Genomic DNA, 11,383 nt, shown 5'->3' on the forward strand with positions numbered 1-11,383 from the left:
TCCAATTTTTGAGAAAGCACCGCTCCATCCATCGTACAGCGGAGCCCTTGTCCCTTTCACACCAAGAAACCAATGAAAAGAGGACACGTATAAAGAACACATGCACAAGCAAGGTCCCCGCCGACATCCCCATTATTGTTCCATGGGCCCTCGCCCCTAAACAATGGGGGGCTGAACCAGGAATTCAAGATAGACACGCCATGGTTCAGCGAAGATCTTATTCCCTTAAAAATCTCTTTTATCCCTCCACTTACTATTATTATAAAAAATAAATTAAAAGAAAAGCGAGATTAGACGGAAAAAAACAAATTAAATTAAAAGAAATGGAGGATTAAATGATATTAAATTAAAAGAAAAGGGAGATTAGATGAAATTAAATGAAATGGACCACGTAATTTTGTGGGACCAATTGCCTTCCATCTTACAGCGCATATGAGGGTCTCTCGGAAACAAACACGCGGGCAGGCCTCTGGAAGGAACCTGGAGTTTCTTATTTTAGCATTTGGCATTTATGTGAAGGGGATTGGATTGCGCAATGAAATCGTTTGTTATTTGCGTTTCATATACGTGATTTACAGTTCAGAGTAATCTCCGTGAGGTGGAGGAATTCGAGGAGCTAAGTGATATTTGCTGCAGCAGCAGAAGGGAAATTTGAAGCTACAGAGTCCCAGAACTCTTGCGGTTTTGCAGGGTCCTATTTGTTCTCCGCAGGGGTTTTTGATCTGTCAAGATGATGCTCTCGGTGCAAAATAATCCCCGCCATCAGCAACAGCAGGGCCAGGGTTCGATTCCTGCTGGCTACAATAGGGAGTCTTTTAAGATAGAGGGTTCGATTCCCGCTGGCTACAATAGGGAGTCTTTTAAGATAGATTATGGAGAACATTTTCTTTCGCAGCCGGACTCGTGTTCGACCAATCAGAAGACGCAGTCCGTGGAAACAAGGGATGGTAAGTGCTTTTCCTGGCTGAGGGATTTTTAAAGAACAAACGTGGAAATGTTGTCATAGATCTTTGTTTTCTGAAAACATCATTTGACGTCAGAACCCCCGTCAAATTGTTTAATGTTTGAAAAAAAATGAATTATTTGGATAGTCGCTATGTATCTGTTGACGATTCTAGTTTGAAATCTAACTTGGATCCGGAGATAAGCCGAGGTTCTGATTTTGAATATTTTTCTCTTCCCATCCGGATCTCGAATTTAATATCTGGCAGTTTATTGCCGTTTATTTTGTTTTATTTATTTTTGTTTTATATTTATTGTTTGCACGCCCACTTGAGCTTCCCATCTCAGTAAGCTCCCAGTTAGCTCTTATGTAACAAATTACATCTTCTCTAGGTTTTGATCGGGTGAGTTTTAGGGCCAATGCCGTTATTTTTTTGCGTTCATAATTATATTAATATGCAGAAATAATACCGCATACATTATAATAGAAAAATGTCGTGAAGACAGCCGTCACAAACTAAGGCTAGGCCGAAATACCTAGTCTATAAAAACTCTCCCCAGAGGCCCCAGATAGAAAGAGTTATAACGAGCCACAGTGCCTGACACAGATAGCAGTAAACACATCGAAAAAATTCCATCTGGTCAGAGCAAACGTTCAGATCAGGAAGCAGCTGGAATGGTGCCTATTGTAGCACGGGGCTTTTTATTTTCAGGAGGTTCCCACCAGTTGTCTGCCGTCTTCTGGCTCCGAATCGGCCACAACGGGCTTCTATCCGTTGTTGCTCCTTGTCTTTTTCATCCCCATCTTTGCGGCGAATCACAAAACTTTATTGCATCGTTATTGATGAATATTGAAAATGGAAAAAGGGGCTCAAAAGGCTGACACTGCTTTCTTTACCTTGCCTTTTTTTTGACCTTAAGACCTGGCAATCTTAAAATCTCTTAGAACTTACAATAAATTGAAGAGTTTTTCAACACTGGTTTTTCCATTTAGTTAGACATCCCCATAAGATGTGAGTAGCTATAGGCTCAAGGATTTTGAATGAATCTTAATTTAACTATGGTGGGGAAGTCTATCTATTCTTCGAGTCATCAATATACAATATTTGGTCTGCTACCCAAGGAATGACCCCGGTTAACTGTCCTCCTAGCAGTCAAGTTAAGGTCATTCGACGGTTAAGGCGTTGGATTTTTTGTTATAACTGAAGGCACATATTCTTTACAAAATATTCGCTACAAGCCCTAAGGTCTAGTAACAGAGGCTAACATATCTTAATTATTGCATCAGATTTAAATATATACTATTTGGCTCAAATTAGCGTTGTGCCTGATTGTAACATGCATAATTGAGTACCGAGATTACTTTATCCTCTTATTTCCAGGAAATTTTGGGGGTATGAGCTCCCCTTGCCCAATTTTTTTCCCTCAGTAACTGGACATGGGGGTAAACTGTAACATTGATTTAAATATATGTTGGAATTTGGTTCCCATTAATTAATTTGGTTACGAATTAACATAAATAATGTCATGATCATGGTTTTTACATAACAATTTCTATTTTTAAATTTTCCATAAGAGAATAGCACTGAGTTCTGTTATCCTTTAACTTCCAAAGAGTGAACTAGTTAACATTGATGAAAAATTGAAAACAGGTTTGAAATTACAGTCCTGCAGGCATTACCTTTTATTTATTTTGTGTTTTGCTGTGATAGGGTTGAATTAAAACTCTACTAGCTGCGTTTTTTCTTACCTTGGGTGTATTGTGTCATGTGTGTAAGCCACTAAACAATAATAAGTAACTGATGTTTGTTTGTGCTATTAGCTCCTCGATTGATAGCCTTGCACCAAAAGCTCTCAACCTGAACATGAGAGTATAAGACAATCCCCTGTAATTAAATTGGATTGAATAATACAGATCACATTTGAAAGAACATAGCGTGTATGCAAAATTTAAATGGTCTTGATGGAACCTAATAAAGTTTACTGAAATCACTATGATTATATGTAACGTTCTGTATAATAGCAGGCACATCTTTAGAAATGTCAAATTGCATCAAGTCTTGGCTCCATGTCTTTAGTTGTGACTGTTGTCATATTGGATATTTTACTTAATGCTTACTGTGTTTCTGGTCATGGTTTTTTCCTTGCTCAATTATTGTTGCATTTCTTTTGCATCATTTATGTTCTATATGTTAGTTTTAGAGTTACAGTTGATCTCTTGAGAAAGGTTTTATCAACAGTGCATTCGTTCAAACATTGTACTTGTGTGATCTTTCTATTTGGTCTTTAGGTTACAATATGAATTAACTTTACTTAGAAATCATTATTCCTTCCTGTAGTGTTGCAACATAGGCGTCTTGCCTCTCAATTAATATCCTTAATACTTCAACCAGTGAGATCATTCTGCCATATTTATGGAAGTTGATGCCAGTGTTTTTATTTACGCTTACAAAGCTGACATATCATAGTTCACACACTTTTATATAATATATGGCAATATGCGAAGAAAGTAGAGTTATTTTGTGTTGTTTAGTCTTTTGTATACAAACATGATGGTTTGTGATTTTGCTGCAATAGATGAAGATATTTTATTGGCTCTTGCTCATCAAAAATACAAAGCTGGCAATTATTCCCAAGCTCTGGAACACTGCAATGTTGTTTATGAAAAAAATCCTCGACGCACAGACAATCTTCTTCTTCTTGGTGCTATATACTACCAGGTATTTCTCTCTCCAGTGTTACCTGCTGTGTCTGAATGCTTAAATTATGTTCAATTTGTTGAATAAGGCAAGGCTCATCACCTGAGATTCAGTAATTTATTGAACTAGTGGCCCAGTATGTTTTTCTGCTACTGGTTGGTTAGCGTTTTTGATTAGTACTTTGTGATTGGTTGAAGCTAACATACCTGGTTACATGTTATATGAAGATCGACTATGCTTTTCTGCAATTCTGCAGTGCATCAACTATGAAATGCAAATTTTGCCCGTAATTGCTTTTGTTATTTTGACTTAATGTATATACTATATACATTTACTTTTGTAATTAATTTTTTTAATCTATACAGCTACATGATTTTGATATGTGCATTACCAAAAATGAGGAAGCCATCAGGATTGATCCTCAATTTGCTGAGTGTTATGGAAATATGGCTAATGCCTGGAAGGTATTGTTTTAAGCTTCCTTGGTCCTGGAGCTCCACTGCTTGATTTTTTGAACTGATGTTCTTGTTATGAATGCTAATTTGAGGTATAACGGAAGTGCTTTTTTTAATCATAAAACTGAGTTCTAATATTCTTCTTTATTCCTTATCCAGGAGAAAGGAAACATTGATCTTGCAATCCAATTTTATCTGATTGCTATTGAGGTACATCAGAAACTCCTGATTAAATAAACACTTTGGATAAATGCTGTGCTATTTATTCTACAATATTGGTTTGGTTCTTTCAGCCTAGGGCAGATGGATTTTACATTATGATTGATTGCGACTTTCTTGTCAATGAATGTGTGATATGTTGGCACTTTGTGAAAGTTATGAATGCTGATATTTTTAGAATTATTTTTATCTCCTTTATCATTTTTTTCCTCTGGCAGAATTATCTTAAAGTTCAATTCAAACTGCTTTAGTACCAATTATCATATAATTGTGTTTCTACCCTAGAGATGGTGGTGAAGTTTTTCTCACTTCTTACATTTCAATTTTGCAGCTACGGCCAAATTTTTGTGATGCGTGGTCTAATCTAGCCAGTGCATATATGCGCAAAGGAAGATTGACTGAAGCGGCAGAATGCTGTCGTCAAGCTCTTCATCTTAACCCTCGTCTTGTAAGTTTTCATTTCTTCACCCTGCTCTTCCTAGTTGTGATTTCATTTTATGTTCTAGTTGAATCTTCCTATTTACTTTGCCATGCTATATTGGCACAGGTTGATGCGCACAGCAACCTTGGAAATCTGCTGAAGGCACAAGGATTAACTCAACATGTATGTTCTAAATTTTACCTTTTTCATATAAAAATCAGGCTAGGTGTCTTGCTGAGAAATTGCTGAAATCCATTTTAATATATACATCCTTCCTTGTAGTAGTTAAGAAATAATGTTCTATTTTCACATGAGCAGGCATACCTATGTTACATGGAGGCTTTGCGCATACAACCAACTTTTGCGATTGCTTGGTCGAATCTAGCAGGCCTTTTTATGGAAGCAGGAGATTACGCCAAAGCCCTTGCATATTATAAGGTAATAATTTGATATTGAAGGATAAATTGTACATCCAAAGAGGAATTCTTATCGACAGAATTTGACTTTGATTGTCCTTGTTATTCTCAGGAAGCAATCAGACTGAAACCCAACTTTGCTGATGCACACCTGAATCAAGGGAATGTATTGAAGGTAAAAATATTTTATCTTTGAGTTGGATATTTGCATGTGAGGCATAAGGTGCAGGAATTCATTTGCTTTAATGTTGTGATTCTAGGCAATGGGCAGACCTCAAGATGCAATTATGTGCTATCAACGTGCCATTCAACTTAGGCCGGACTATGCAATTGCTTATGGTGAGTCTTATTACCAGAATTGTGTAATGAATCTAGGGGGGCTGGGTGGGAATGGTTCAATGCCCTGTGTATAGTGGTTGTGTGCTGCATTGCATGTTGCATCCCAAGTGTGTTTAAAAGGTTCATTTTTTTGGGTGGTATTTGCATCGATTCCCAGCTTCACAGACCCCTCTCAACAAAGTGCTTCCTAACAATACCCTTTTGGTTTTTGCTTGTCTCATATTTTGCTTGCATGAAGGTGCGCGGACTGGGACACCAATATGGGCTTTTACAAGTGCATGTCTCAGCCTTTAGTTTTCCAAAAGGATTGTTTGGTCCCAAACTCTTTTAACAGGGAATCTGAAATGAGTTCTGACTCCTGAGTGCACCATGGTTACTAGTTTAGTGTCCAGCACCATTGTGCTTAGTCCGTCAGGTGGCATTGAACAATGTCTTGCAGGCTGTATTTGCTGAATCTTCAACAGGCATTTTAATGGACAGCAGTTAATTGTTATGATTATTTACACAAGCAAGTGCAGTTGCTGGCAGCAGCTATCGATTACTTTAGTATGAAAATTCTGGCGCAAGACATCTTGGCTGAGTGGTTAGGTAGACTTTAGTGACAGGGAGTTGGTGCATACGCCATGATTGTGTGCAGGGAATTTAGCAAGCGTTTACTATGAACAAGGCCAAATGGATTTGGCGATAATGCATTACAAACAAGCTATAATGCTGGATTCGACATTTGTGGAGGCTTACAACAATTTGGTGAGTTCTATATAGGCTAATTTCATTCTGCTTTGGATGCTAGACTTGTAAATTGATTATTAATAGGGGACCGGTGCAAAAACTGGTTGGAGTTGGAGACATGATTATGTGCCACATTGCATTAAATATGGACAACTTCTTTACCACATGTAGGGAAATGCTTTGAAAGATGCTGGACGAGTGGATGAAGCAATTGCTTGTTACCAGGTTGCAAATCTCATTTGGTTTCTTGAATGTTGTATAAGCATGTTTCATATTCTTCCTAAGATGTTTCAAGATGTGGTTTTACATATGGTACATTGGTTGCTTTAATTTTTAGGGATTATGTTGTATTTGATTGCCTATTTACAGTTTTGATTTTATGCTTCGCTTGTAATTGCAGTCTTGTCTTCAGCTCCAAGCAAATCATCCACAAGCTCTCACCAATCTTGGAAACATTTACATGGAATGGTACGCTTTTCCATAAATGTTGTCATTGTCATTTAAACTGCTTTCAATATTCATAAATGCATATGGTTTTTTCACATTAACATATTATAATTCTGGTAATTCTCTTGATGCCAACTTAATGCAGGAATATGATAAGTGCAGCTGCCAATTTTTATAAGGCAACCCTAGCTGTAACAACAGGCTTGTCTGCCCCGTACAGTAATTTAGCAATAATCTACAAACAGCAGGTCAGAAATTTAGTAGGGAGTGTTTATACTGAAGCATTATAGTTCATGCCTCTGTTAATGATGTCTTCTTGTCAAGACAAGCTGGAAGTTAAAGGTGCATCTAAGATCTTTTTTGTAACTTAACAAATTGATATTGGCAGGGGCATTATGCAGAAGCTATTGCTTGCTATAATGAAGTTCTTCGGATAGATCCAATGGCAGCTGATGGTCTTGTAAACAGAGGAAACACTCTCAAAGAGATTGGTCGTGTTAGCGAAGCAATTCAGGATTATATACGAGCTGTTACAGTTAGACCTACCATGGCTGAAGGCCATGCAAACCTTGCCTCTGCTTACAAAGACAGGTATATGTCTATATTTTTGATACCATGAGGTGATCTATTATTTGTGAATGAAGCTGTAGCTATACATACGTTCTGCTCAAATTGCATTGCTTTCCTGTAGTGGTCATGTGGAAGCTGCTATTAAGAGTTACAAACAAGCCTTGGCACTGCGCCCTGATTTTCCAGAAGCTACATGCAATCTTTTGCATACCTTACAGGTGCTTCGGTTAATTTTAATTATGCAGTCTCCTATTTTTAGTGGAAAACTTTCTTGTGGGTAATTATTAAAGGGTCCTGAAAAAGTTTGGCATCCTACCTTTTCACACCATTGGCATCATACCATTTGGAATAATCGGAGATGTTACAATGCTTTGCCAAGTTTGCAAAAAAATATTGATTTTGTTTATCTTTATCAGTGTGTATGTAGTTGGGAAGACCGTGAGAATAAGTTTGGGGAAGTTGAGGGCATCATCAGGAGGCAAATCAAGGTTCACATTCTTGATACACATGCTTATTTTATTTGAAACCGGTTTCTATCTGAAATTATTCTTGTTTTCAGGTATTTGACATGTATTTTTTTTCCATTTGTAGCTTTCTGTTCTCCCTAGTGTGCAACCATTTCATGCGATTGCTTATCCAATTGATCCTGTACTTGCATTAGACATCAGGTATGTGTGATCCAGATCAGATTATGCAATTAGTATGATTTGCAATTCAATAATGATTATGATTTGTATCTGTTTTTTCACAGCCGCAAGTATGCGGAACATTGTACTCTAATTGCATCTCGTTTTGGGCTTCCACCTTTCAACCATCCGCCTCCTATTCCTGTTAAGAGTGAAGGTGGAAGTGGCAGACTTAGAGTGGGGTATGCTGTACATTCCTTTCCTTTACAGTTAACATTTGTCCTTCTAATTTGTTACAACATTTTTGTTAACTCTGGATGCACAATTGGTTTCATTTTTAGGTATGTGAGTAGTGATTTTGGCAACCATCCACTTTCCCATCTAATGGGATCTGTATTTGGTATGCACAATCGGGAGCATGTTGAGGTTTGCTACTTTTAACCTCTAGTGTTTTGTGTACTTTCTATACTGATGGCCCTTCTAAAATATTAATTGAGATTTATGTACAACTGGATGTCCAGATATTTTGCTATGCTTTAAGCCAGAATGATGGCACTGAATGGAGGCAGCGCATACAAGCAGAAGCAGAACATTTTATTGATGTTTCTTCTCTTTCTTCTGATGTAATTGCAAGAAAGATCGCTGAAGATAAGATCCAGATTCTTGTTAATTTGAATGGATACACTAAGGTAAGAAACTGAATTTAGTTTTAAATCATTATTGTGCTTGTTCTAGTGCCTTTGTTTAATAGACTCTGAGCTTTGATGAATGTAATATCTGTTTGATCTAAGCTTTTATATTATCTTGAAAGCACACTTTTTTGTCCTTTCAGGGTGCTCGAAATGAAATATTTGCGATGCAACCAGCTCCAGTACAAGTATCGTACATGGGATTTCCTGGAACCACTGGTGCTGAGTACATTCATTATTTGGTGACAGATGAGGTGACAATTTTTGTATTCATTTAAAGTTCTCGGAGTTAGAACTGCCAAGATTCATTATATGCTATTGAACTAAAGCAGTACTGATTACGTTCATCAAACATGTTGTGTACATTTGTGCAGTTTGTCTCTCCCATGCGGTTTGCACATATATATTCGGAAAAGATTGTTCATATGCCACATTGTTATTTTGTTAATGATTACAAGCAGGTATTCAGCAAACATTTCGAAGTTGTTATTTTGTTATTGGTATTCAACAAACATTTCAAAGTTGTTATTTTGTTATTCTTTCAAACTTCTCTACAAGGTATCTTTGTCATACTATCTTGGGCTATTTTCCCAAATTGCTTTTTGGATGTCTTTGCTAATCTTTTTTCTTTGCAGAAAAATCGCGATGTTTTGGATCCTAATTGCCAACATAAACGTTCAGATTATGGTTTGCCAGAAGACAAATTTTTGTTTGCGTGCTTTAATCAGTTGTACAAAATGGATCCGGATATCTTCATTACATGGTACACTTTTGCTCTTCCAGACACAGTCTCTCTTATTACTGATGTGATTCCGCGTGAATTCCTTACAAACTCTAAACGTAACATGGTCATCTGGATTTCATATATGACTGCCTAATTGCGAAGCATATAACCTGAAACGTGTACAGGTGCAATATTCTGAAACGTGTACCAAATAGTGCTCTGTGGCTTCTAAGGTTTCCTGCAGCCGGAGAGAATCGGTTGCGAGCATGTATGGGCTATAGCTCCTTTCCGTTTTTGTCTGTATATTCATAATTTTATGTACCAACGTATTGCATTTGATGAAAGGCTAAGGAAATTGTATTTTTCAGTTGCTGCTGCCCAGGGTGTCCGACCTGATCAAATTATTTTCACTGATGTTGCTGCAAAAAATGAACATATTCGTCGTAGTGCTTTGGCAGATCTTTTCCTTGATACGTGAGTTCTGAATAATAATTGGTGTAAAAATTGTTAATTTGTGACTCCAACGACAAATGGAATTGTCAGATTTTTTCTGAAAACTTATTTGTACCCAGGCCGTTATGCAATGCTCATACCACTGGAACTGATATTCTCTGGGCTGGTCTACCTATGATCACTCTTCCGCTGGAGAAGATGGCCACACGTGTGGCCGGATCTCTGTGTTTCGCAACAGGTTTTGGAGAAGAGATGGTAGTTAGCAGGTATGTTCTGTTTCTTTCTTCATTTGGATAAAGTAAAAATTTGTATTTATAAATTTTCAAGCGATGTAACATTCCATTCTACTGCGTCTTCATGGTTTCTTGTACACGTGTCAGCATGCAAGAATATGAGGAGAAGGCTGTTTCTCTTGCTCTATCGCCTTCCAGACTTCAAGCTCTTACAGCTAAACTTAAAGCAGTACGGTTGACATGCCCTCTGTTTGATACTGCTCGATGGGTGAGTTTGGTTTGTGTCAAATTGTACAGAGTGCTTGCTTGTGTGCGAGTCGTAATATACTAATCCTTTTCAGGAGTATTGCAGGCATCGTCTTGTATTGGAATTGCCATTAACTTAGTTCTGTTATACAGGTGCGGAATTTGGATAGGGCATATTATAAGATGTGGAACTTATACTGCTCAGGGGAGCATCCACAGCCCTTCAAAGTTACTGAGAATGATACTGAATGTCCTTATGATCATTAGTCTGTTAATCAAGTTGGCTAGAAAGGTTTTCATTTAGGAAGCCAGATGTTAGCAGTGGAGTTTCTCCAAATGATACACTGAGTGAACTAGTAAGACCTCAGTGTTGATAGAAGCTTGTTGTCCATACTTTTGAAAATTGTGGCACACCAGCTTTAGTCGAGCGTGTAGGATGGCATTTCTTCATTCCTTTCCTTTGTATATAGTACCTGGAGAGAAGAAAACGACCATGCGGGCTTATACCAGTTACTGATAAATACTACGACTTTGGGTTTTGGTCTTCATATGCAGTCGCAGAGTATCATGTTGGTGTCGTAGGATGAAAGAAATGTGTTCTAGCTGTATCCAACGTTTCTTGCTGAATTCATTTTTTTGCGAGGTTAGGTGGGGATTGCTTTATGTCAATGCTTTCCTTGTCAGGTGTTCTTTTGTCAATTTGTCAACTGTACTAAATTCCAACAACAAAGAAATGTTTAAACTATAATCTCCGAATTAGAGTAATTAATGATATACATATATACACAAATATATATCTTCTAAAGTAAAATCTAACTGATCAAGTGGCCTTTGGATCAGGAAAGGAATAGAATGAAAGGTGTTTCCTGGCGTAGTAATCTGTCAAATACAACCCTGTTGGCCATGTGAAATGATTTACCATGTTATAGTCTAAATATTACCTAGTCTGTAATGTTTCTTCTATATGTGTAGTGTTTTAGATTATTAATATTGTGCAAGGCTGTGAAACATGATTTAGATAGATCTCTGATTCTATGGGAAGGTCTTACCTGTTTCTTTAGAAGTTTTACTGTTGGTTCTGTCTTTTGACTAACACTTGATTATTAAGTTTTTAATTTCTTACTCTGAGAAAGCCTGAATCTGAAAGCAGTAATGTCGGTGTACTAGGTTTTGTG

General features: G+C 37.4%; 1 protein-coding gene across 1 annotated transcript; it reads left to right on the forward strand.

The window, feature by feature from the left end:
• The first annotated feature begins 442 nt into the window (after positions 1–442).
• On the forward strand, positions 443–11,019 carry LOC149239828 (putative UDP-N-acetylglucosamine--peptide N-acetylglucosaminyltransferase SEC). Its single transcript, XM_089373552.1, has 28 exons — positions 443–947; positions 3,520–3,662; positions 4,007–4,105; positions 4,256–4,306; positions 4,647–4,763; positions 4,863–4,919; positions 5,055–5,174; positions 5,265–5,327; positions 5,413–5,491; positions 6,129–6,238; positions 6,392–6,445; positions 6,621–6,688; positions 6,813–6,915; positions 7,056–7,258; positions 7,359–7,455; positions 7,654–7,725; positions 7,829–7,905; positions 7,989–8,105; positions 8,205–8,289; positions 8,385–8,552; positions 8,696–8,806; positions 8,927–9,013; positions 9,188–9,315; positions 9,462–9,544; positions 9,645–9,750; positions 9,849–9,995; positions 10,110–10,230; positions 10,362–11,019. Exons 1-28 carry the CDS (start codon positions 731–733, stop codon positions 10,473–10,475), a joined length of 2,997 nt encoding a protein of 998 aa, XP_089229678.1. The 5' UTR covers positions 443–730; the 3' UTR covers positions 10,476–11,019.
• The last annotated feature ends 364 nt before the right edge of the window (positions 11,020–11,383 follow it).

This window comes from Pinus tabuliformis, chromosome 8 (genome assembly GCF_031772625.1).
Source record: "Pinus tabuliformis cultivar Carrire ecotype Pingquan chromosome 8, CPIR1, whole genome shotgun sequence".
NCBI classification, from domain to species: domain Eukaryota; kingdom Viridiplantae; phylum Streptophyta; class Pinopsida; order Pinales; family Pinaceae; genus Pinus; species Pinus tabuliformis.

Excerpts from the sequence above, each read along its gene's own strand:
- LOC149239828 (XM_089373552.1), top strand. The coding sequence starts at position 731 with ATGATGCTCTCGGTGCAAAATAATCCCCGCCATCAGCAACAGCAGGGC. Across the intron at positions 7,456-7,653 it reads ATCTTTTGCATACCTTACAG|TGTGTATGTAGTTGGGAAGA; the intron begins GTGCTTCGGTTA and ends TATCTTTATCAG. Across the intron at positions 9,316-9,461 it reads CCGGATATCTTCATTACATG|GTGCAATATTCTGAAACGTG; the intron begins GTACACTTTTGC and ends AAACGTGTACAG.